We start from the raw sequence: 26709 nt of genomic DNA, 5'->3' as shown, positions 1-26709 counted from the left end.
GATCTCATGGGGAAGTAGACAGGCATTGCTGAACAAAAGATCAGCTGAGCAGGCTGGAGGTGGGAGCACGCCCGACACAGAAGTGTGTATGGTGGCACAGAGGGAGTGCATGGCGACACCTGGAGAAGAGGCCATGTTCAGCTGTCCTTTTGAGGAGTCAATTTCAAAACAGGGAAGAGTGTCTTTTCTAAATGATGTTTTAATCAAGCAGTTGCCACTGTTTCACACTATGAAGTTTTTACACAGATTTTTTGGGAACAATAATACATATTCTTACACCCTGACTAAAATCAAATAGTTGTTTTTCCTTTTGTTTTGTTTGTTGTACAGCCAAGGTACAGCCTGTGGCCCAGGCTGGAGTGAAGTGGCACAATCTTAGCTCACTGCAGCCTCGAACTCCTGGGCTCTAGCAATCTTCCCATCTCAGCCTCCCAAGTAGCTGGGACTACAGGCATGTGCCACCAAACCTGGCTAGTTTTTTTTTTTTTTTTTTTTTTTGTAGAGATGGAGTCTCACTATGTTGCCCAAGCTGGTCTTCAACTTCTAGTCTCACACAATCCTCCCACCTCAGACTCCCAAAGTGCTGAGATTACAGGCATGTAATCCCACGCACCTGGCCCTAAAATACTTTAAAATAGGTTATTCTACAATGAAACCACCTATTGCTAATCACTTTGACAGTCTAATAATATCCATTTAATACACATTAAAATTTTAATGGCTAATGATTGTTTAAAGTTCAAGATATTTACGTTCAAAGGCCTATGATATATATCCCGAAACATTTTTATGAAAAAAATCTAGTTTTCCATTTGGTTCATTTGTATTTAGTTTCCAATAACAAATGTTTGTATTAAAGATTTCAAAGCACATCAACTTTGTGGAGTAGGCATTATCCCATTTTACAGATGAAATCCAGGCAAGATGAAGTGATGCAACTAGTGATGGGGCCAGGAGTGAACACCTTCTCTTCAGGACCCACATCCTATGCTCCCTTCCATAAGACCACCCTGTTTCTGGGCCCACACTGCTAAGGGCTGAAGAGAGCTTGGCTTACTATTACTTCAGCCTAGCGATCATGGTACTGGATGATAACATTGTATTTCCACAGGTTACTGTTGAAAGAAAGAGAAGAGTCTGGGTGTGATGGCCCACACCTGTAATCTCAGAAATTTGTGAAGTCGAAGCAGGTGAATGGCTTGAGGCCAGGAGTTCAAGACCAGCCTGGGCAACATAGTGAAACCTCATCTTTATAAAAAATACAAAAATTGGGCCAGGCGCAGTGGCTCACGCCTGTAATCCCAGCACTTTGGGAGGCCAAGGTGGGTGGATCACCTGAGGTCAAGAGTTCAAGACCAGCTTGGCCAACATGGTGAAACCTGTATCTACTAAAAATATGAAAATTAGCCAGGTGTGGTGGCAGGCGCCTGTAGTCCCAGCTTCTTGGGAGGCTGAGGCAGGAGAATCGCTTGAACCCGGGAGGCAGAGGTTGCAGTGAGCTGAGATCACGCCATTGCACTCCAGCCTGGGCAACAGAGCAAGACTCTGTCTCAAAAAAAAAAAAAAAATTAAAAAAAAAAAAAGGAGAAAGGGGAAGGAAGAAACAGAGTACAGATAAACCAATATTTGGGTACAGAAACTTGTAACAGTTACCTCTAAAAGATTGGTTCCAAACTGGTGCTTTAAAACATAATGCAGGCTGGTTGCGGTGACTCACGCCTGTAATCCCAGCATTTTCGGAGGCCGAGGTGGGTGGATCATGAGGTCACGAGTGCAAGACCAGCCTGGCCAAGATGCTGAAACCTTGTCTCTACTAAAAATACAAAAAAATTAGCTGGGTGTGGTGGCATGCACCTGTAATCCCAGCTATTCGGGAGGTTGAGGTAGAGAATTTCTTAGACCTGGAGGCAGAGGTTTCAGTAAGCTGAGATCATGTCACTGTGCTCCAGCCTGGGCAACAGAGTGAGACTCCATCTCAAAAAATTAATAAATAAAAAATTTAAAAATCCAACTTTCTTTCCTTTTAATAAAGCATTGGGTAAAATTAAGTATGGCCTCTTTCAAAGAGGATTAAGGTAGGATAAACACAGATGCTTGAAAGCTAGCAGCAAATTATAACAAAACAAAAATATCCCACAGCAGTTTACATATTTATTATTAGAAACTCAACAACTTTGTCCTGCAACAATAAGATATAAATATTTCTAGTTTAATACTGAATTTTTTTCCACCAGATAGCTGAATAAAAGCAAATGGGGGCCAGGCACAGTGGCTCATGCCTATATCTCAGCACTTTGGGAGGCCGAGGCAGGTGGATCACCTGAGGTCAGGAGTTTGAGACCAGCCTAACCAGCATGGCAAAACCCCATCTCTACTAAAAATACAAAAACTAGCCAGGCATGGTAGCAGATGCCTGTAATCCCAGCTGCTTGGGAGGCTGAGGCAGGAGAATAGCTTAAACCCGGGAGGCAAAGGTTGCAGTGAGCCAAGATTGCACCATTGCACTCCAGCCTGGGCGACAAGAGCGAAAGTCCGTCTCAAAAAAAAAAAAAAAAAAAAAAAAAAAAGCAAATGGGGACCAACTCTTCCCTAAATTGTAAAGGGAAATTAAGAGTAAAGGCCAGAAAGAAAGGACTTATCTCTTACCTCTTTTCCCAATGGTAGGTAAGTTGGGATTGGAGTCGCAAGTTCATCTACAAGTAAAATCTCATTCCCACGGATTTTATTAGAAGCCAGTTTAAGAGTAAGAAAGTACAGTAAGGCCCCAGGATGGTACAGTGAAAGAAACTATGCTATCTGAGAAGTAGTTGTAAGGACACAGACAACAAGCAAAACCGCTTTTGGAAACTGCTCAATATGAAAGTAGAGCTATGCTCTATAAAGCAGATTGCCTCTGCATCACCCTATGCACTTCTTCCTCTCTGATTCCAGCCTTATGAAGTGTACTGTAAACCTCAAGATGTAGATAAATCCTGAGCATAGCTACAGTCTTGACAACTTCATCCATAAAATGGGTTAATAGTCACCTCCTAAGATTGTTATGGGCATCAAAAGGGCAGGTACAAAAGCGCCCTGAAAATCACAGATAACGCAATTAACATTAGTTGCTATACCTCTCTTGGTACTCTTCATCAGAGACTTGGATGTGGTCATGCCACAGGCCCTTCTGGAAAGCCTTTTCTCTCCTGCACTTGGAGCTCCAACCTTCAAGACCCAGCTCAAAACCTAACTCTTGCCTGGAGCTCTCTCTTGCTCCTGATGTTCCTGAAACCCTGCAGAACTTACTGCACTACGTGCACACCCACTGCCTTGCAGTCCTAGTGACTTTCCTGTCCTATCTCCCCAACTATACTGCGTCTGCCTCCTAAAAGCCTGGCTTGTACCTCTTTGACTCCCACACCATGAACTCAGCAAAGGGTCAATAAATATCTGTTGACTGATAGAAGCCATGATAAAAGATCAACAATATTTAATTTTAAAAAACACACACCTTAGGATATTTCACATTCCCTTCCCTCCCTGCTCCCCTACAGCTGAGAAGCAAGATGGATCAAGACTAAGAGCTCAGGCCCGGTGCGGTGGCTCACACCTGTAATCCCAGCACTTTCTGAGGCTGAGACGGGCAGATCATTTGAGGTAAGGAGTTCGAGACCAGCCTGGCCAACATGGCGAAACCCCGTCCCTACTAAAACTGCAAAAAATAGCCGGGTGTGGTGGTGGGCGCCTGTAGTCCCTGCTACTCGGGAGGCTGAGGCAGGAGAATCGCTTGAACCTGGGAGACGGAGGTTGCAGTGAGCCAAGATCACGCCACTGCATTCCAGCCTGTGCAACAGGGTGAGACTCTGTCTCAAAAAAAAAAGAAAAAAAAGAAAAAGAAAATAAGACTAAGAGCTCAGAACTAAACATCAATTTAATTTTACAGTCTCAAAATATGGAAACTCCCCAAATTCAACACATAGCAGCTGTTATGTTTGCAAGTGAGAAGGGTCAGCTGTAAAAATACAGCCCCTAGAATAGCAGTCACAGGGCAAACTGCAAGAACACCTCCCAGGGAAGCCTCCACTGCTGATGTGAAGTCAGGAAGTTAGGCTCAGCAGCGCCACAGGCCAGAGATTCTCCACTTCCTGATCTCCAAGAATTCCTTTAGTTTTCACTTTCTCTCTCACATATTAGATCTTGAAAAACCCCTCCTACCCAGCAAATGCACTAATTTACCTAATTTTTTAATAATTCAAAGGGATTCATAACTACCAATCAGAGCTTCTGGCCAGGTCAGATAACAGTATGCCATTCCATTCTGAGACAACAGAATTTAGTTTAAAAAGAAAAAAAAAAATCTTTATTTTTGTTTTGTTTTAGTTAAGACAAGGTCTCCCTCTGTTTCCCAGGCTGGAGTACAGTGGTACAATCTTGGCTCACTGCAACCTCCACCTCCTGGGTTCAAGTGATCCTCCCACCTCAGCCTCCCAAGTAGCTAGGACTACAGGTACAAGCCACCACGCCTGGCTAAAATCTTGATAGTTTAGTTGGTCAATGTAATCTTTTCAAGTCCTAAATGTTTTATTCCTGTTTGACTTTTCAAAATATTGAAAATAGCCTTCATAGTCCCATTCCTACCTCCTTAAAAGCCTCCACCATTGGGGACCCTGGATGGAGGATGGGTGGGAACCACTGCTCAGGGCTGGTTGGCTCTCAGGGCTGCTTCAATCAGACCAGGATGCCCTGGTGACACCCAGAGAAGACGCTCACCTAGAAGAGGCCTGCTGGAGCAGCAGGACCTCAGGGGCATGTTGCCTACTAGGGTAATTGTGTCTCCCCACTTAGAGAGGAGCGTGAGGGTATCAAGGGAATTAAAAAGATATGCTTAAGTGGATATCACTTGGTATGTATGACCAGTGCTTAAGTATTACTGGAAAATACTCTAAGTATAACATTACCAACTTGAGGAAAAAGCAAACAATAGTTTAAAATCCTGTGCATTTCTGGGAAAATTCGGACATGTACTGGATTTTAGGTGGTATTATGGAATTATTCTTTGTTGTTCTGTGATGATGGTACTCTGTTTACATCAGAGAATGTCTATATTCTTAGCAGATTCATGCTAAAATTTAGGGGTGAGGTGCCGCTGTATATAAAACTTGCTTTCAAATGGTTTAAGAGAAAACGAGCAAGTATATATGCGAACTGTGATAAGACGTCGGGGGAGTGCATGCACGTACACAGAGAGATAAACCACATGTGGCAAAATGTTAATTGTTGGATCCAGGTAGGAGTATGTGGGTATCCACTGTACTTTTTATTCAACTTTCTGGTATATTTGGGAATTTTCAAGCTAAAAAATCTTGGGGGAAAAATCCTGTGGTAAACAGGGAAATTTTAAAACTTCAGATCCAGGTTGGGATTTAGATCCTCTAAACACCTGCTTAAACTTACACAAATAGACAGCAATGTGCTCTCATCTTCCCCTAACCCCTTTATCTGCGATGTCTTCTATGGATGGAGCCAACTGTGGCTTTCTCTCCCCACAGCAAGCACAGAGGGGAGGCATTTGGTTGGTAGGCCCCTCCATCTCTTCCCTCAGTGTTTACAGGCTATCCATAGCATAAGAAAAGGCTAAAGGAGGTGCACAGAGACTAAGGCTTTGAAAACTGAGGCACAATAAAAATGGAAGAGATCCTTGTCATAATCTACAGAAAACGCATTCCTAAAAACAATGAGCTAACATCCTACGACAGCCTGTCACAGACAGAAAATCAACACTGCATGCAGAGAGAACCAGAGAAAGGAGAGAGGGAAGGAGAAACAAAATGCCCCAACTATGGGCACTTTTTGGCTTGCTTTTTAAACATCTGTATTGATAATTCACACACCATATGATTCATCTATTCAGAGTATAGAATTCAATGGTTTTAGTATAATCACCGTTGTGCAACCATCATCACTATCTAAGATTAGAACATTTCATCACTTCGAAAGGAAACACTTTAAGTAGCCACTGATTTTCCCTTAATCCCCCATCCCCACCTGCTGACAACCATTAATCTACTTTCTGACTATATGGACTTTAAAACTCTGGACATTTCACACAAATGAGATCCTACAATATGTGTCCTTTTGTGACTGGCTTCTTCAATTAGTGTAACATTTTCACTGTTCATCCATACTATAACATGTATTAGTACTTCCTTATTATTGCTGAATACTCCATTATTCCAGTGTAATAGCTGACATTTTATCCATCCATTCATCAGCTAATGAACATCTGCATTGTTTCCACTTTTTGACAATTATGAATAAATAATGGTGTTAGGAGCACTGTGTACATTTTTTGTGTGCACATTTTCATTTCTCTGGGCTATATTTATACACACACACACATATACAATTTTTGGTACCGCTCCTTGTGGAACAGGGCTACCCTATAGGCAGGGTGTCCAGAGTAGCCTTGGGTATATATCTAGGGGTACAATCCCTGGGTCACATGGTAATTCTATGTTTAATTTTTCAAGGAACTGCTAAACAGTTTTCCAAAGTGGCTGCAGAATTTGACACTCCCACTAGTAGGTAGGAGGCTTCTAATTTCCCTATATCTTCATAAACACTGGATGTTGTCATTTTGGTTACAGCCATCTTACTGGGTATGAATGCCATCTCACAGTAGTTTCAATTTGCATTGTCCCAATGGCTATTGATGTTGGGCATCTTATTTGATTATGATATCATGTGATTATCTGTATATCTTCTTTGGAGAAATGTTGTTTTAAATCTAATGCCCATTTTAAATTGAGTTCTATATCTTTATATTATTAAGTTGTAAGAGTTCCCTATATATTCTGGGTTTTGTTGTTGTTTTTAGAGATGGGTTCTCACTGTGCTGCCCAGGCTGGTCTCCAGCTCCTGGGCTCAAACGATACACTCACCCCAGCCTCCCAAGCAGCTGGGACTGTAGGCACATGCCACCACACCCAGCTTAGAGTTCCCTCTATATTCTAGATACCACACCCTTATCAGGTATGATTTGCAAAATGCTGTTCTCTCTTATACTGTGGCCCACTTTTTCATATTCTTATGTCCTTTGAAGCACAAAATTTAAAATTTTGATGGAGTCCAGTATTTTTCTTTTGTAAGGTGCCTTCTTACTTAATATGGTAATTGTGAGGAGTAGGAATTATTAATCACATCCTACAAAATGATGGAAACGAAGGTCAATGAAGTAAATAACCCAAGGTCTCACATGACTGCTGCACACGGTCCTGCCTGACACGGCCCACACAGAGGAACATGGCAGTCTTGGCTATGTGTGGGAGCTGAGGTATGAACTCAGACCTTCTGACCAGGCCAGGATTCGGGTTACTCATACACTTTATGAGTATTCTAATGTAATATAGCTGATTATTAAAGTAACTCTCCTGTTATTACACATTCAGCATTCTAAGGATGCTGCTATTAAAGTAAGAGGGCTTTGGAACTCATCTTCGGAAGCTGTACTGAGGGGTAGTGAGTAGCATGTTTCGTGAACATACCCAGTTACGGCCAGGGTGGGTTTGAGTTTATAAAGAAGTCAAAAGTGGCACCGAGTCTGGTGAAGGAGGTAAGTTATTAGGCTGAATTACACCATTTTAGATTTATACGTACAGTGACACACATCAATACAAAGTATAAGCAATGTTCTATTAAGGCTCAAAGTAGATGTAAATCTCAAAATCTGCAAAAAGTTGTTTCTGGCAATGGTAGCTAGATATAATAGATACCAAAGAATATTTATAAAATGTATAAAAAGTAAGTACTTTGATATATTTTTAAACACTTTTATGTAAAAATTATCCATCTTTTTCCTTTTTGGTTATACATGGTATATTTGAATCAAAATCACTAAATTAGAGTTGAAAAGCATTTCATTTTTTTCTAGAAAGGAGGCTTAAAAAAAGAATTTCACATGATTCAATCCTCTCATTTTAAGTGGGGAAGCATGCACAGGACACTGAAGGATTCATCCAAGGTCACTCATGAGAACACTGGCGGAACCAGGAGTACAATGTAAGAAGGACTGGATTCCCATGTTCTGTTTCCTAATATTAGCTGTCTTTGCTTTGCTTTCAGCATTTATGATTTCCCCCCTTCTTTCTCCCTTAGACTTCTCCAAGCGGATTATACCATCCGAGACTCTTTTCCGAAGGGTGGGGAACTCTGCCCAGACTTCATTGTCTATTTTCCAATTGCAACTTTCCCCAATAACGATTTATCCAAACATCTCAAATTCATGTAGATAACTCTGACAGCAAATAAAAGGTACACATTTTATAAAGTAAGTTATAAGTGAGATACTGCCAAGCTTTATTTCAAAAACCAGGCTCTAGTTTCCAATCTAAGAAGTAAATGGCTTTCTGCCTGTTTCTGCCTTTCCTCCCTCACTCAGGAGAGAGGGCCAAGGCTGTGTCTTGAGGGATTGCTTCATAAGGAAAAATCAAGGCAGGGCACAGTCCCAGGATGGCCAGCATGGGTTGGAAGTGAGCTAGCAGAAGGCTCTGGGAAAAGGGAACTGGATTCATGAGCAGGCTAGTTCAGTCCCCAGAGCGATTTCTCTCCATTGGAAACAGGTCTGAGTACTGACACGGGGGTTTCCCACAGCTTCTACTGGCCTCCAAAGGCATATTTGTCATCAGAGGCTCTTGATGAAGCTGTACATAAATATCTGACTGTTGTTAAATGCAAAACAAAACAAAACAAAAAATATTCCACAGGAACCAAATCAAAACCAGCTGTGTGGGGGAGAGGCCAAAATCTCAGTGTAAGTGCAAAAGGCCCAGCAGAAACACTTGTTAATTGTGTTATTTACTTTGCTGAATAGTAAATTGCTGTGCCAATGAAGTCATATCACATGACCGTAATGTTTTTCATATGACTTTTTGGCTATGAGAGAAATGGGCATTTTCTAGAATTCTGAGTTCTATAGTGAATGAATCACAATCTACATTTTAATTCATAACCAATTAATCAGCTCAGCCCTGTTCATTTCTGCTGGTCTGTTTATGATTTTATAGCCTATGTTATGGTTGTTGCTTTCTTTTTAGATGATCATTCATTAATCCCCAAATCTGCAGAAAGGAAGTTCTATTTAGCACAACCTTGACAAAATGCAAATTATATTAATGGTGCACTGTAATTGCAACCCTGAAATCATAACTGCATGGTACAACATCAAATACTGACAATATGGTCAAGGCAAGGAAGTAAAACAGCCTAAAATTAATCCTGGAATCATGGAACGTGCAAACTTTCATGAATAGGAATGAATAGCAATTTCAGGGAAATTGGGTAAAGGGACTTAGGAATTTGAATTTCTCAGGGATATACCAATATAGCTTGTTCTATTAACTCTCTTATAAATTAGTCTTATCTCTAGTTACATTCAGTTAGAAAATATTTTGGCATTTCTCATAGTATGATGTTGAACCCACAGTTGGAACAAATAAATACATGTGAACTGATACTTATTCTACTCATAGGATGAGAAATAACTCTAAGAAGGTAAGTCACAGCAAATTTTTGTGGAACATGGCTAAGGTGTTCATATGTTTGATTTAGACTGAGCATTTCCTCAACAAACGCAGCTTTTTTTTTTTTTTTTTAAATAAGAGACAGGGTCTTGCTCTGTCACCCAGGCTGGAGTACAGTGGCACAATCATAGCTCACTGTCTGCCGCAAACTCCTGGGCTCAAGTGATCCTCCTGCCTCAGCATTATAAGTAGCTGATGTGTCACCATGCCTGGCTAATTTCTAATTTTCTTAAATAGAGACAGAGGCTCACCATCTTGCCCAGGCTGGCCTTAAACTCCCAGACCCAAGCAATCCTCCCAACTTAGCCTCCCAAAGTGCTGGGATTTCAGGTGAAGCCACTGCGCCCATCCCAAATGCAGCAATTTAAAAGATACTTGGTGAGAACCTCAATAGCTCCATGACTTGGACACCCTGTGGTTCATCAGCTTTAAGGCCATTTCCCTGGGTTCCAAATAGGATAAATAAAGATCTAGGAGGGATAGGGAGTCAGGATCAATCTCCAAGTATCCAAACCCATTCTCAGTAAAGGCCTTGGAAGTAAAGGTCAGAGCTTTATGCAAAATTCCCTAATTTACAAGGCAACATTTTAAGAGGGGAGAAAGCTGAGTGGGGCCTTTCTTCCACTGAACCTCCTAATCCCCCATGAGCAGAATGTAACTATAATTTGGCAAAGAATATAGCTATCTGTCCAAGTCCCCTTCTTTTTTTTTTATTTCAATAGTTTCTGGGGTACAGGTGATTTTTGGTTATGTAGATAAGTTCTTTAGTGGTGATTTCTGAGATTTTAGTCCACTTGTCACCCAAGCAGTGTACACACAGCACCCAATATGTCTTTTATCCTTTACCCCCCGTCCCAAGCTTCTCCCTCAAGTCCGCAAAGTCCATTAGATCATTCTTATGCAAGGCTCCTTCTTCATAAAAATGTAACATTAGCAAAGGCAAATGGCATTTATGTGGTATTTAATATTTTTAATCTATAACTTGAGATAAAATTAATCTACCACACACATTTCTCATTAAAATTTTTTTTATTGCATCCTAGCTCTCTAGCCTCTCCTCACTGTGCTAAATGGAATAGGGTAAATCTCCTTTGTCTAGCTAAATCCATTTACTAGTGCTATTCTTTTTCTCCAAGCTCCATCTCCATCCCATCTCCAATGCCAACCAGTCATTTTCACTCACTTATCCCATTACCTCAAAGTCATCACTACCTAAAACAATTCATCTTTGTCAGCCTGGTCCCCAGTCTCCACTATGCACCCTCACACATTGACCTCTCCCCCTCCAATAAAAAACTAACTTGGTAATTTGCCTGCTAATCTCAACAGCAGTATGATTATACCAGTAACCTAGTTTAAAATCATTGCAATCATTTTCAGGTACCTGATGGACAGGGGATGAGTGCAAAAAATTGGGTTGCACTAGTCAATCTCACTAAATCTAGATGATTCTAGCTCGGATATGGCTTCCAATTCATTACTATGTGCCCCTTTCTATATAAATATAGAATATAAAGGAATTTGTAGTCTCTAGTTGGATCAGCTTTGCATTCCTCCTTCATAAAGGGGCTATATTTAGGGAGACAGACCACAGGTGCAAAGAATATGGAAAATTGTAATAGCATTGAGACTTTTTCTTTAAATGAAAAACAATTACGTACCTTGCTACAACATGAATAAACCTTAAAAACATTGTGCTAAATAGAAGATGCCAGACACAAAGGATCATTTATGTGATGTGTCCAGAATAGAAAAATCCTTACAGACAGACAGAAAGATTAGTGGTTGCCAGGGGCTGGAAGGAGGAGGGAACAGGGAGTGACCATTTAATAGGTTCAGAGTTTGTTTTGGGTGTGGGGGATGAAAATTTTCTAAACTGAGAGAGTGGTAATGGTTGCACAACTCTGTGAATATACTAAAAACCACTGAACTGCACACTTTAAAAAGGTGTGTGTTGTGTTTGGTTTTTTTTTTCCCCCCGCCCTTGCAGGCTGGAGTGCAACAGCACGATCTCAGCTCACTGCAGCCTCCACCTCCTGAGTTCAAGTGATTCTCCTGCCTCAGCCTCCCGAGTAGCTGAGATTACAGGCACATGCCACCACACCCAGCTAATTTTGTATTTTTAGTAGAGACAAGGTTTCGCCATGTTGGCTAGGCTGGTCTCAAACTCCTGACCTCAAGTGATCCACCCACCTCGGCCTCCCAAAGTGCTGGGATTACAGGCGTGAGCCACTGCGCCCAGCCAAAATGGTGTGTTTTATGGTATGTGAATTATAACTCAATAAAGCTGTTATTAAAAAACATTATGTTGACTTCAGGTAACTGTGGCTCCAAGTACATCACACTACTCATGATTTTGAGTAATATACTAAAGACTTGGCCTCGGAGACCTTTATTCAGTCTAGAATGCCCTAGGCTTCTTGCCCTTCCCTTCTCTACTCTTTCTCTGCCAAAATCCAACTTTTATTTTGAAAAATAGTCTACTCATCCTTTAAAACTAAGTGAAATATTTGTTCTCTTCCTGTGAAGCTTTTCTTGACATCCCTATTCCCCTAGGCAGAAGTAACTGCTCTCTCAGCACTTAATATACAAATGACTAAAACACTTTTTATTGCATTAGAGCTCACTATTTACATGTCAGCTTCTCACACTAGACTATGAGCCCTTGAGGGTCAGTGTCTCATTAACTTCTGTATTCAGTTACTAGCACAGTGCTTGGTATCAGATTTTCAAAAGATGTTCAGTATATTTTTTAAACACATATTTTATAAACAAAGTATATAATGGTAATGTCACATACAATTACCTAGTTGAATCGTTTGCAATTCCAATGTTGATTGATGTAAATAGTTAACCCAAAATGAGAATTAATTTAGCATCTTGATTGTGTTGCTAAAATAAATAAGTGGAGACCTTTCTACGTAGAATGCAGAATTCTGTGTTTTTATTACTGACCACCTGTAAACGCATTGAGAATCAAGTATGTAAATCAAAACACTACTTTTACACAGATATATGTAAAGGTATATATATATATTTTAACATATATTTATATATTTTGCTTACACGCGCATACACACATTTTTCAAAGTAATATAAAATGATGTAGTTAGAACAATAATTTTTGTTGCTATGAGGTCCTCTACTAAGTACTGTATTTCAAACCTGATCTTAAAACACAGTCCTATTCAGAGTTAAGAAAAATAATGATCCTTTTTGAAGACGAGTTATAAGCTCAAATACCTATTAACGGTCACCTACTAAAGGGCATCATCTAAATAAAGAATATAACCTAAAGAATATCTCTGGGCAGGAAAGTAACAACAGTGTTTGTCTCCAGGAAAGGAACTGAGGAGCTAAGGGACATGTATAGAAGGAAGGTTCCCTTTTCACAGAATTTTTTTTTTTTTTTTTCCCTGAGACGGAGTCTCGCTCTGTCGCCCAGGCTGGAATTCAGTGGCGCGATTTCAGCTCACTGCAACCTCTGCCTCCCTGGTTCAAGCAATTCTCCTGCCTCGTCCCAGAGTAGCTGGGACTACAGGCGCACACTGCCACACCGGGCTAGATTTTGTATTTTTAGTAGAGATAAGGTTTCACCACTGTGGTTGCCCAGGCTGGTCTCAAACTCCTGAGCTCAGGCACTCCGCCAGCCTTGGCCTCCCAAAGTGCTAGGATTAGAGGCATGAGCCACCGTGCCCAGCCCAGAATATTTTGTAATACCTTTAAATTTTATATCAAGTGCATTATCTATAAACTTTGCTTCTTGGCTCTAGCTAACCATCACTATTAAGAGATGCATGTCTGGAGTTCCCGGATCTGATTTTTCAAAGTTGGAAATGGGAAAATTCAGACCCTCTTGTGATTTTTTTTTTTTTGAGATGGAGTCTCGCTCTGTCGCTCAGGCTGGAGTGCAGTGGCGCCATCTTGGTTCACTGCAACCTTTGCTTCCCGGGTTCAAGTCACTCTCCTGCCTCAGCCTCCCAAGTAACTGGGATTACAGGCATGCACCACCATGCCCGACTAATTTTTGCATTTTTAGTAGAGACGGGGTTTCACCATGTTGGCCAGGCTGGTCTCAAACTCCTGACCTCAGGTGATCTGCCCCCTTCGGCCTCCCAAAGTGCTAGGATTACAGCTGTGAGCCACCACGCCCCGCCTAAAACTTGTGATTTTTAAATGATAGCTTTATTCAGAATTTAACATACAGGGCAGACCAAAAAATACATACCTGCAAGCCGTATCTGGCTCACAGGCCAAACAGTTTACCGTCTCTAATCTAAAATTTGATGTGACGTATGATTCCAAAACTAAAGATATAATTTAGTAGAGGAAAATTCAAAAAGAAAACTCAGGCTCGTGGATGAAACCATGCTCCCTTCTGCTCCACCATCTATTTAGTCACTATTGCTTTTAAACTTTCTCTAAGTCTTTGAAAAAGCCATTAAGCTTTGACCAACTAAAATGTAAGATAAACCAGGTTAAATCTAGAAACCTACCCACTATTCTAGCATCTGCTCTGTTTTAAAGAGTGAAAAACTGGGTCAATTTCAGGTTGAAATTCTTCTAGCTAACAAATATGTAAATTACTTCTAGCTGGGTGGCAAAACTTCCTTAGCCATCAAATGACTGTATGTTTACAAACATCTATGTTACCTCTTCCATACCATCAGGCAGTACAGCACTGCTTAAAAGATAATACGGCAGACAATAAACACAATGTTGTGAACCCTGCCTGGGAACCCAATCACAATTCAGGGGAAAAATACCTTAAAGTCTCTCAAAGAGGAGCAGAGATGCCATTCATCTCCTGAAACTTGAAATAGACTCTTTGTGGCTCTAACTATTGGCCATAAGTGGAAGACTGCATCTGTTTAATGCCCAGAGGGCACCAAAACAATTTAAAGAAGGACTGCCTTCAGTTTAAGTCCAGCACTAGAGATGTACTATCTTGCCTCCCTGGTGTACCTGAAAATCTCACAATCTGCTCACACCTCCAATGGGTCTGACTTTGGTATTTCTACATGGTCTTCCTATACTCAGCATTAGCTCCACCTCTCCAAACAGCAGCCCTTTCACCACTGGCTGGTCCAGTATCGGGCCTGGCCATCTATTCATTGACAACTTGGGGCCTCCCTGAATGGTGAGGATATGCAACCTATGGAGGAATTTATAGATCTTTGCACCCATGCAATCATTTGACAAGATGGCTGGGGGAGTTTTGCCACCTAGCTAGAAATAATTTATGTATTTCTCTTTAGCTGGTGGGAAGAATTGCAACTTAAAAGGACTAATGGCAAGTGCACTACCCCTGCAGGACACAGGAAGTCAAGGTTTTCCTTATGTAGTTTGTGGAAACACAACATAAGCTACATTTCTCCTCATGGCTTCTTTATCCAGGTAACTAAGGGGAAAAGATTGATTTAATCTCACTCATCAATTCTGAGGAATTGCACATTTTGCCAAGTGATCCAAATAGCTCTACCACCATACACAGCATTCCCCTTTCTAAGAACAGCGAGCATTTGGAAAAACACAATAATTTTTTTTTTTTTTTTTTTTTGAGACGGAGTCTTGCACTGTCGCCCGGACTGGAGTGCAGTGGCACAATCTCGGCTCATTGCAACCTCTGCCTCCAGGATTCAAGCAATTCTCCTGCCTCAGCCTCCCGAGTGGCTGGGATTACACGCGCCTGCCACCATGCCCACCTAATTTTTTTATTTTAGTGGAGACACGGTTTCACTATGTTGGCCAGGCTGGTCTCAAACTCCTGACCTGGTGACCCACCCACCTTGGCCTCTCAAAGTGCTTGGATTATAGGCATGAGCCACCTCGCCCGGCCGATAATTTATTTCTTAAACTCAGTCTTTAAGAAAAAAAAAAAAAAATGATGCAATGACCCAGGAAATTAAGATCTGCAAAATATTTTAGCTGAGAAACAAAGCATAACTCTCTCGGGTTGTGTCTGGGGAAGCCATTTCATGGTGGGGTTCAGGGTCTAAGAAGACTGATCAAATCGTGAAAAAGCCAGGCATGTTCTTTCTGAAGAACATGGCCAGAGTCCAATACCTTCTTTCTAAAGAACATAGCTGGAGTCCAATGTCTTTACCAACTTACATTTTGATATATGGACATTAAAGCCAACTCTCTCCAATGGTCATATACATGCAGATCTTCAGTAAGGACAAGAGGTGCCTGGAAATCTACAACCTATACTTCCTTTATCACACTGATTTTGTGTATTAGGCACCTACTGGACAGCAACCTACACACATCAGTATCCAGCACTTGCTGAGGGTTATTCGTTCTCTGGTAACTAGCAGACTTATTTAGTGATATTTGCTCTAAGTTACAAAAATTAAAATTAATTGCTTTCTTCCTTTTCCATATGGCGAATATCAAATAGTTTTAAGCATGTCAGTCTTCACTACAGAAAGCTTGTTTTGTTCTTACCTCAGCAGCTTGGGTTTCTTGATGCAGCAATGTAAGACCAGTCAAGTCTTCTAAGAAGGAATGTGAAGAATTAAACACCTTGGCTAGGAAGTTAAATCCTTCTCGTTCATATTGATCAAGAACCTGTAAAACATTAACATTTTTAAAAAAGGAGGCTCCAGACTTAAAATGTAAATTAAAAGACTTTCACTTCTAACAAGCTCCTGTCAAAAATAAAATTAAAATGAGAATTAAATATGGGGATAATAATGCAATCTAGTGGCCAAAAAACTAGTACGGCTTAGTATTTATCATCTTTTCCCTTCTTAGAATAACAATAACATTATCTTCCAGTTTGAGTACCAATATTTTCTCAAAGTAAGTTTCATGCAAATTCACTAAAAATTCTAGAAAAGTTAGGATTAGTTAGTGGCTCTAAAGTTCAGTGGTTAGAAAAGAACAGGTGAGAGAAAAGCCAAGAAAATAAATTTAAAAGGATAAATGAGAAGGGAGGAGAAAAAGGATTTTGTCAAAAAAGTGTGACATACGAGCTAGCCAAATATATTTTTAAAAATAATTTTAAAATGGAAAAATAAATTTCAATAGGTACTTCACAAAAGAGGATATCCAAAGAGCCAATAAACATGAAAATGGGCTCCATGGCATGAGTAGTCAATATGAAAACTGAAACCACAATGAAACACTACTTTGCACCTATCAAAAAGACTAAAATGACAAAGAAAATACCAAGTGCTGGCAAGGATGTGGAACAACCAGGACTCTATGCCCTATGATGCAGCAATTCTACTCTATGTGTATATACACCCAACAAAAATGTGTACATATGTGCACCAGAAGACACAAACAAAAGTGTCCATAGCAGCGCTATTCATGATAGCCCAAAACTAGAAACCATTGAGGTGACCATCAACAGTAGAATGAACAAATGGATTGTGGTATAGTCATGCAATGGAATACTATATATCAGTGAGAACAAACTACCTTCAAACATAATGTTACACAAAAGAAAGGAGAAGCAGTATGTACTGTTCAATTACATTTACATAAAATTAAAATGAAATAGGCAACATGAATCTGTGGTGTTAGGAGAAAAGATAGTGGCTACCCACAGAGAGACTGTAAGGGGCACAAGGGACATTCCAAGGTGCTGGTAATAATTTATTTATCTAAGCATTGGTTACATAAGGTGTACTTTTTGAGAATTCATTAAGTTGAACAGAAGATTTATGTGTTTTTTTGGATATATGTTATCCTTACATATAAAGTTAAGAAATAAAAGGCCTAAACACTTGAGAGGAGACTAGGAGAACAGTAAAGAGTTCTTAGAAACAATGAGTATCACATTTAGGAATTCAGTGATCACAGGGACTGTGAAATGTAGAACGCTGAACCAGAATGCCTCAGAAATTCTCTGGGAACTCACAAGAAATAAAGAGATGAATGCTTTAAAAAAAGAGCAGACATTGAAGAAATATCTAAGAAATCAACAATGCATAAACAGACCAGAACAGTAATAATACAAGAAATAGATTTTTTTTCTTTGCAGAAGATGAAAATGCAGGCACCCTTCAATCCAGCAATTCCACTTTTAAGACTTCATACTGATAAAGCTGTACATGGGCACAAAGACTTATGTTGTAAGGATGCTTACTGAAACACTGTTTGGGCCAGGCACGATGGCTCATGCCTGTAATCCTAGCATTTTGGGTAGCCAAGGCAGGAGGACTGCTTGAGCTTAGGAGTTCAGGACCAACCTGGGCAACATAGTGAGACCTCGTCTCCACAAAAAAACTTAAAAATTAGCCAGGCATGGTGGAGTGCACCTGTAATTCCAGCTACTTGGGAAGCTAAAGTGGGAGGATCACCTGAACTCAGGAGGTTGAGGCTGCAATTAGTTATGATCACACCACTGCACTCCAACCTGGGTGACAGAGTCTTCAAAAACAAAAAAAAGGGATATTTTGTATCCATTAAAAGAATGAGGCAGGTCTATAGTACTGACACAAATTGTTTTCCAAAACATAGCAATATACTTAAAAAGCAATATCTAGACTGTGTATAGATAGTATTTGTGTTCAAAAAGAGTGGAAGGAGGAGACAGGAAGAAGAAATGCATGGATGTACATACTTGTTTATGCATGTATCATCTATGGAAGAATATCTCTGGCAGAATGCAAATACACACAAACTGACATCAAATAGCAGCCTCTGTAGATTATTTTATACTACTTTAACTTTTAAATCCATGTGCATGTGTTACTTAATAATTATTCAATATTTATTAAAATAAGGTTTTAAAATATTTAATATTAAAAATTAATATTTATTAAAATTAAAATTATTTAATTGCCACCGATAATAAATACACCATAATTTAATCAGCTCTCTGTTAAAGGGTAGTGCTTTCTAACTTTTGTTGCTGCAAACAGTGTTTTTTTTTTTTTTTTCTTGGTGACAGTCTCACTCTGTCACCTAGGCTGGAGTGCAATGGCACAATTACAGCTTACTGCAGCCTCAACCTCCTGGGTTCAGGTGATCCTCCCACCTTTATTTAATGTTAATAAGAAATATTTATTAACATTGAATATTTAATATTTCTTAAAACCAAATGTTATTTAACATTTATTAAAATTAGACAATTTTAAATATTAATATAAAAATACCAAAATCTTTAGTTGGTTTATGTTTTTGTTTAGTGCTGAGGCAGAACTCTAAAGCACTGATGAAGAGGTTGGCACTGGAAAGGAGGGGCAGCTCTCCCCCAGGGGCAGGAATGAGGAGGGAAGGATGAGCAAAGCTGCAGCAGTGAAAAGTGAAAGGACCAGGCGACGGGGGGCAGGGGAGCTCTAGGGTCTAGATAGCTGGCAGGAAGTCATCTGTGACCCGAGAAGGGTTAGACTATGGGGCTTGAGAAGAGTGGTGACCCTGAGGCCCAGCTGTGCAGAGAGTCGGAGAAGAGAGGCTGACTGGCACATTTAAACAGTGCGGAACAATCTGACACCTCTGGTCAGGACAGAAAAATACAAATTTGGGGAGAAAAGAAATTAAGAACCCATCTAAGCCAAGGGACTGGCAGAATAAGGATCAAAAGGTTAAGGTCAGAGAAACTGAGGGGCTGGTGAGCACCACTGAAGGGACTGGGAAAGAGTCCTGGCTGGTAAGAAAAGACCTGCAGGCTGTTAGGATCAGAGAGACTGCAAGTCCTAGAGAGCTGGGGGAGTGTAGGACCATTACGTGCATAGAGTCAAGCCCAGGCTGATTAGCCATGGGAAATTAATTTGACAACCTAACCCCTGGAAAAAAAAAAAAGGCATTTAATAAATAACTCAATCCCTCAGTAATAACAAGATTCCTTATAAACCAGAATGTTACGTCAGGAAAAAATGTGCACTGAAATTAAGTGATCTTTTTTGAAATGGTGAGTAAGTACTATGTGTTTAGTGATTACAAAAAAAAAAAAAAAAATTTAAAGTTGTGGCAACCCCACATTGAGCAAAGGAATCAATACCATTTTTCCAATACCATGTGCTCACTTCGCGTCTCTTTGTCACATTTTGGTAATTCTCACAATATTTCAAACTTTTTCATTATTATTATATCTGTTGTGGTGATCTCTGATCAGTGGTCTTTGATGTTCCTATTGTAACTGTTTTGGGGCACCACAAACTGTACCTATATAAGATGGCGACCTTAATAAATGTAGTATGTGTTCTGACCGATTCACCAACTGGCCATTCCTCCATCTCTCTCCCTCTCTTTGGGCCTATTTCCTGCGACAAAACAATACTGAATGTAGGCCAATTACAATGGCCTCGAAGTGTCCAAGTGAAAGGAAGAGTCACACATTTCTCACTTTAAATCGAGAGCTAGAAATAGGCCAAGCCCGGTGGCTCATGCCTATTTGTAATCCCAGCACTTTGAGAGGCCAAGGTGGGTGGATCACTTGAGGTCAGAAGTTCAAGACCAGCCTGGCCAACATGGTGAAACCCCGTCTCTATTAAAAATACAAAAATTAGCTGGGCGTAGTGGTGCACGCCTGTAATCTCAGCTACCTGGGAAGCTGAGGCAAGAGAATCACTTAAACCTGGGAGGCGGAGGTTGCAGTGAGCTGAGATTGCGCCACTGCACTCCAGCCTGGGCAACGGAGTGAGACTCTGTCTCCAAAAAAAAAAAAAAAAAAAAAAAAAAGCTAGAAATGATTAAGCATAGTGAGGAAGGCATGTCAAAAGCTGAGACATGCTAAAAAAAAAAAAAGCTAAACCTCTTGCACCAAACAGCCAAGTTGTTAATGCCAAGGGAAAGTTCTAGAAGGAAATTATAAGTGCTACTCCAATGAACACACAAAAATAAAGTAAAAGAGCTACAGGGAAAGTTTTAGTGATCTAGAAGATCAAACCAGCCACAATATCCCCTTAAGGCAAAGCCCAATCCAGAGCAAAGCTAAAAGTCCCGTTACTTCTATGAAGGCTGAGAGAGGTAAGGAGGCTACAGAAGCACAGCTGGAAGCTAGCAGAGGTTGGCTAATGAGGTTTAAGGAAAGAAGCTGTCTCCATAACATAAAAGTGAGAGGCGAAGCAGCAAGTACTGATGTAGAAGCTGCAACATGTTATTATGAGATCTAGCTCAGAAAATTGAGAAATGTGGCTAAACAACAGATTTTTAACATAGATGAAACCGCCTTCTAGTGGAAGAAGATGCCACCTAGGACTTTCATAGCTACAGAGAAGTCAATGCCTGGCTTTAAAGCTTCAAAAAATAGGCTGACTCTCTTGGTCAAGACCAAAACAGCTGGTGACTTTTAAGTTGAAGCCAATGCTTACTGACCATTCTAAAAATCCTAGGGCCCTTAAAAATTATGCTAAATCTTCTCTGCCTGTGCTCTATAACTGAAACAACAAAATCTGGGTAACAGCACATCTGTTTATGGCACGGTTTACTGAATATCTTAAGCCCACTGTTGAGACCTACTGCTCAGAAAAAAAGGTTCCTTTCAAAATATTACTGCTCACTGACAATGCACCTGGTCACCCAGGAGCTCTGATGGAGATGTACAAAGAGATAAATGTTGTTTTCATGCATGCTAAGACAATATCCATTCTGCAGCCCTTGTGCCAAGGAGTAATTTTGACTTCCAAGTCTTATTATTTAAAAAATACATTTAATAAGGCAATAGCTGCCATACAGGGTGATTTCTCTGATGGATCTGATCAAAGCAAATTAAAAACCTTCTGGAAAGGATTCACCATTCTAGATACGAGTATTCGTGATTCATGGAAGGAGGTCAAAATATCAACATCAAAAGGAGTTTGAAAGAAGTTGATTCCAACCCTCATGGATGACTTTGAGGGGTTCAAGAGGAACTCACTGTAGGTGTGGTGAAAAAAGCAAGGGAACTAGAAGTGGAGCCTGAAGATGTGACTGAATTGCTGCAATCTCAGGATCAAACTTGAACAGATGAGGAGTTGCTTCTTACAGGTAAGCAAAGAGAGTGGTTTCTAGATGGAATCTATTCCTGATGAAGATGCTGTGAACATTGTTGAAACGACAACTAAAGATTTAGAACATCATGTTGATAAAGTGGCAGCAGCGTTTGAGAGGACAACTCCAATTTTTAAAGAATTGCTGCTGTGGGTAAAATGCTATCAAACAGCACTGCATGCTACAGAGGAATCTCTTCTGAAAGGAAAAGCCAACTGCTGCAACAAACTTGTCTTTTTCTAAGAAAATGCCACAGCCACCCCAACCTTTGGCAACTACCACCCTGATCAGGTGGCCACCATCAATATCAATGCAAGAACCTCCACCAGCAAAAAGATTACAACTTGCTGAAAGCTCAATATTGTTAGCATTTTTTAGCAAAAAAAAAGTATTTTGTGGCCGGGCCTGGTGGCTCATGCCTGTAATCCCAGCACTTTGGGAGGCCGAGGCAGGCGGATCACGAGGTCAGGAGATTGAGACCATCCTGGCTAACACGGTGAAACCCCATCTCTACTAAAAATACAAAAAATTAGCCAGACAAGGTGGCATACGCTTGTAGTCCCAGCTACTCAGGAGGCTGAGGCAGGAGAATGGCATGAACCCAGGAAGCGGAGCTTGCAGTGAGCCGAGATTGCGCCATTGTACTCCAGCCTGGGCAACAGAGTGAGACTCTGTCTCAAAAAAAAAAAAAAAAAAGTATTTTGTATTACTTAAGGTATGCATGTATTTTTAGACATAATGCTATTGCACACTTAATAGACTACAGTATAGTAAAAATATAACTTTTATATGTACTGAGAAACCAAAGAAATTGTGAGGCTTGATTTACTGCGATATTAGCCGCATTGTGGTGGTCTGCCCCATAATCTAAGATATGCCTGTAAATAGCCATCTTCTGCCAGGTTTCCAGTAAGACAAAAGAACAATTAAAGTTTGAAAAATTGACAACATCTTTGAATAAAAATTGGAACAGCCCCAGACATGATACTTTGTTAGACTCCAGTTAAACATTCAGATTGTATGTTTCCACAGATAATTTTATAGTGCTACATATCTGACCATGGAAAAACTAACAGCAAGGGCAGAATGAAGAAAAAAAAAAAAAGGCCTCCTCCATAATGAGGATGTACAGAAAGTTTAATGCTGGAACATTATTAATAGCACTGGCTTAAAAATATGTGGAAAAACTTAATCCTCTAGGGGCATATTTAATCATGTAAGGGTTCTCCAGTATTCTTTTTATGTGCTGTGAAGTTAATCTGTGTCATAAGTGGCTTACAAAAAGTACAAGGATTTTTCCCCCCAAACATCCTAGCCTTCTTAAAAAGGAAAATGTATTTAAAACTACCCAAAAAAGAAAAGAAAATGAAAAGATGTTATCACAAAGAATTTGAACAAGAACCTGTCAGTCTATGTAAAACATAGCACAATTCTTAAGTGAACTGCATTATGCATAGTCCTGAGAAGGGTATACATTACATTTTGGAAGGCTGTAAATATTCTGAAGGTACTGAGAGAGTTTGCAAAATAGAGAAGTAATAATGACTCTTTCAGTAGAAAGATCCTTTCATAATCCATGATTTTCCTTGCTTGTTTTGGGAGGCTAGGTTTTCTCTATGAACACACACACCCTGGACAAAGATGGTAGAATCTCTTCTTAAAACATGATTTTTAGAGTATTGCCTTGCTAAGACACTTTGGTGACTCCTTACTCTTTACTATATCAAACCTATCTTCTCTGCCTAGGCATTTCAGCGCCCCTACACCCTTCTAATTTTCGGCAACTCTCTGGAAAATGCCTTTCACAGAGTCTAAGATCTCCTGACAACACCATATAATGATTTTCAATTCATGAGAAGCAAAATGGGTTTGTAGTGTGTTTTTTTGTTTGTTTGTTTTGAGACAAGAGTCTCACTCTGTTGCCCAGGCTGGAGTACTGTGACGTGATCTTGGCTCACTGCAGCCTCTGCCTCCTGGGTTCAAGCAATTCTCCTGCCTCAGCCACCCCAGTAGCTGGGATTACAGGCGCATGCCACCATTCCTGGCTAATTTTTGTATTGTTAGTAGCGATGGGGTTTTGCCATGGTGCCCAGGCTCCTCTCAGAACTCCTGGCCTCAAGCGATCCACCCACCTCGGCCTCCCAAAGTGCTGGGATTACAGGTGTTAGCCACCATGCCCAGCTTGTTTGTCTATTATTTTTAAACAATGACTCCAGGAAATGTACACTCTATCTAAAAACAATTGCTAATGTATTTTCAAAGAGGGGAGGAAACATGAAGTTTCTATTAACTTCTTGTTTAGCATTATACTTACTTGCTCTTGATGATTTAAAATATACACATGCATGTATTTCTCAAAAACTTCAGTGAGGTCACAGGAGAAACCACTTGATATGCTTTGGCTCTGTGTCCCCACTAAATCTCATCTAAAATTGTAATCCCGTGTGAGGGGAGGGACCTGGTGGGCGGTGACTGGATCAGGGGGCAGTTTCCCATGCTGTTCTTGAGATAGCGAGTTCTCATGAGATCTGATGATTTAAAAGTGGCACTTCTCCCTTTGCTCTCTTTCTCCTGCCGCCATGTAAGAAGTGCCTTGCTTCCCCTTCCACCATAATTGTAAGTTTCCTGAGGCCTCCCCAGCAATGTGGAACTGTGAGTCAATTAAACCTCTTTTCTTTATAAATTACCCAGTTTCAGGTAGTTCTTGATAGTAGTGTGAAAACAGGCTAAGACACCACTGCTCCCAGAACTGGAGAGACAGTCAGGTGGATACAGAGAATCACAACAGGCTGGAGCAGAAACCTCCACAGAAACTGGGAGAGGGGCAGAAAAACAAACTGTAGCTGACAAAAATTGCTAGGTGTGGACAAGCCCCAGTGATAAAAACTCCAGGGGGACCTAGTTATAGGGAGGCCCCCATGCTTTTGTGAGCTTTACTTATAGGAGCTAAACCAGGTTCTCTCAGTAAATACCCGAGAAAAATCTCTTTTGCTTCCAGCAAAGGGAGATAAAAGAAGCCATATTGAAATATGTTGGTTGGGGACAGTGGCTCACACCTGTAATCCCAGCACTTTGGGGGGGCTGAGGTAGGAGGATCACTTGAGTCCAGGAGTTCAAGGCCAGCCTGGGCAACATTTTGTAGACCAGGTCTCTACAAAATATAAAAAAAAAAAAATAGCCAGGTATGGTGACATATGCCTGTAGTCCCAGCTACTTGGGAGACTATGGTGGGAGGATGGCTTAAACCCGGGAGGTTGAGGCTGCAGTGAGCTGAGATCGCACGATTGCACTCCAGCCTGGACAACAGAGTGAGACCCTACCTTAAAAAACATACAGGCCAGGCGCTGTGGCTCATGCCTGTAATCCCAGCACTTTGGGAGGCCGAGGCGGGTGGATAACGAGGTTAGGAGATCGAGACCATCCTGGCTAACACAGTGAAACCCCGTCTCTACTAAAAAAAATACAAAAAATCAGCCAAGAATGGTGGTGGGTGCCTATAGTCCCAGCTACTCGGGAGGCTGAGGCAGAATGGCGTGAACCCGGAAGGCAGAGCTTGCAGTGAGCCAAGATGCACCACTGCACTCCAGCCTGGGTGATAGAGCAAGACTCCGTCTCAAAAAAAAAAAAAAAAAAAAAAAAAATATATATATATATATATATATATATACACACACACACACAAATAATTTTTTAAATGCTGTTAAACCACAAAAGGCAAGAAAAAGGACTAGAAGACAAATATAGCAACAAAGAACAAAGGTGACAAATGGAAAATAGTTACAAATATGGCAGATATTAATCCAATTATATCAATAATCACAGTGATCTGAATGTACCAATTAAAAGGCAGATTATTATAATGGAACAAGAAATAAAACCCAATTATATGGTATCTAAAAGAAAATCAATTTAAATAAAGACATTTATTCATTAAACGTAGATGGAAAAAAATACACCATGCTAACACTAATCAAAAGTAAGTAGAAGTATCTGAATTAATTTCAGATAGAACAGACTTCAAAGCAAATAATGTTATTAGATAAAGAAGGGCATTACATAATAATAAAGGGCTCAATTCTCCAGTAAGACACAGTTCTTAATGCGTATGTACTTAACAACAGTGCATCAAAATACATGAGGTAAAAACTAACAGTACGGCAAGAAGAAATAGACGAATCTTCTTTTGTAGCTGTAGACTTCAATACTGCTCTATCAGAAGTAGAAAGATCCAGCAGACAGAAGGTTAAAAAGGACGCACTTGAACTCAAAACACTATTTATTAATCAACTGGATAGAATTCACCTCTCTCTTTCATCCAACAACCACAGAATACACATTCTTCTCACATTCACATGGAATATTCACCAAGGTAGAACATTCTGGGCCATAAAACATACTTTAACAAATTTAAAAGAAAAGAAATCATATAGAGTCTGCTCTCAGACCACAATGGAACCCAGAAATTCACAACAGAAAGATAATTGGAATATCTCAATATATGTAAGGTTAAACAATAACACATGAATAAAAAATCTCAAGATAAATTTAAAATATTTGAACTAAATAGAAATGAAAACACAATGTATCAAAATTCATGAGATGCAGGGAAAGCAATGCTTAGAGACAGAAAACTGTATCACTGAAATAATATATTAGAAAAGAAGACCTAAAATCAATCATCTGATCTTACACCTTAGGTAACAAGAGCAGCAAATTAAATCCACAGTAAGCAGAAGAAAAGAGAATAAAAACTAGAGGAGAAATCAATGACACTGAAAACAGAAAATCAGTGGAGAAACAAACAGTCAATAAAACCAAAAGCTAGTTCTTTGACAAGGTAAATTGATAAGCCTCCAATTAGACTAAGATAAAAAGAGAGAATCACTTTTTAGTGATAGTATTCCTTTATTATCCTTTTCATGTCTATGAGATCTGTATTGATGAAAAGGATAATAAAAGAATACTATCAACAACTCCGTATCTAGAAATTTGATAAACTAAATGAATTGAACCAATTATTTAAAGACAGAATCCACCAAAACTCAAATAAGAAAAAAATGGAAATTCTAAACAGGCCTATTTCTATAAAATAAATTGAATCAATAATTAATAACCTTCCCAAATAGAAAGCACCAGGCCCAGATGGGCTCACTGGGGGAATTCTGCCAAACATTTAAGAAAGAGATTATACCAATCATCTACAATCTCTTTCAGAAGACAGAAG

The 26709-nt window shown here is 40.0% G+C and overlaps 1 protein-coding gene across 8 annotated transcripts in view; it reads right to left on the bottom strand.

Moving 5' to 3' along the window:
* Window positions 1–26709, bottom strand: part of ATG7 (autophagy related 7) — a 280261-nt gene that overhangs the window by 109966 nt on the left and 143586 nt on the right. For all 8 annotated transcript variants that reach the window (XM_055109494.2, XM_003826264.5, XM_055109495.2 and 5 more), the window contains one exon: window positions 16008–16130. In XM_055109494.2, coding sequence (XP_054965469.1) covers window positions 16008–16130 — 123 coding nt within the window. The remainder of the gene's footprint in view (window positions 1–16007; window positions 16131–26709) is intronic.

Source organism: Pan paniscus, chromosome 2, assembly GCF_029289425.2.
Source record: "Pan paniscus chromosome 2, NHGRI_mPanPan1-v2.0_pri, whole genome shotgun sequence".
In the NCBI taxonomy this organism is placed as follows: domain Eukaryota; kingdom Metazoa; phylum Chordata; class Mammalia; order Primates; family Hominidae; genus Pan; species Pan paniscus.
Note: the sequence above shows the minus strand (reverse complement) of the source record. Positions and strands in the feature narration are given on the sequence as shown.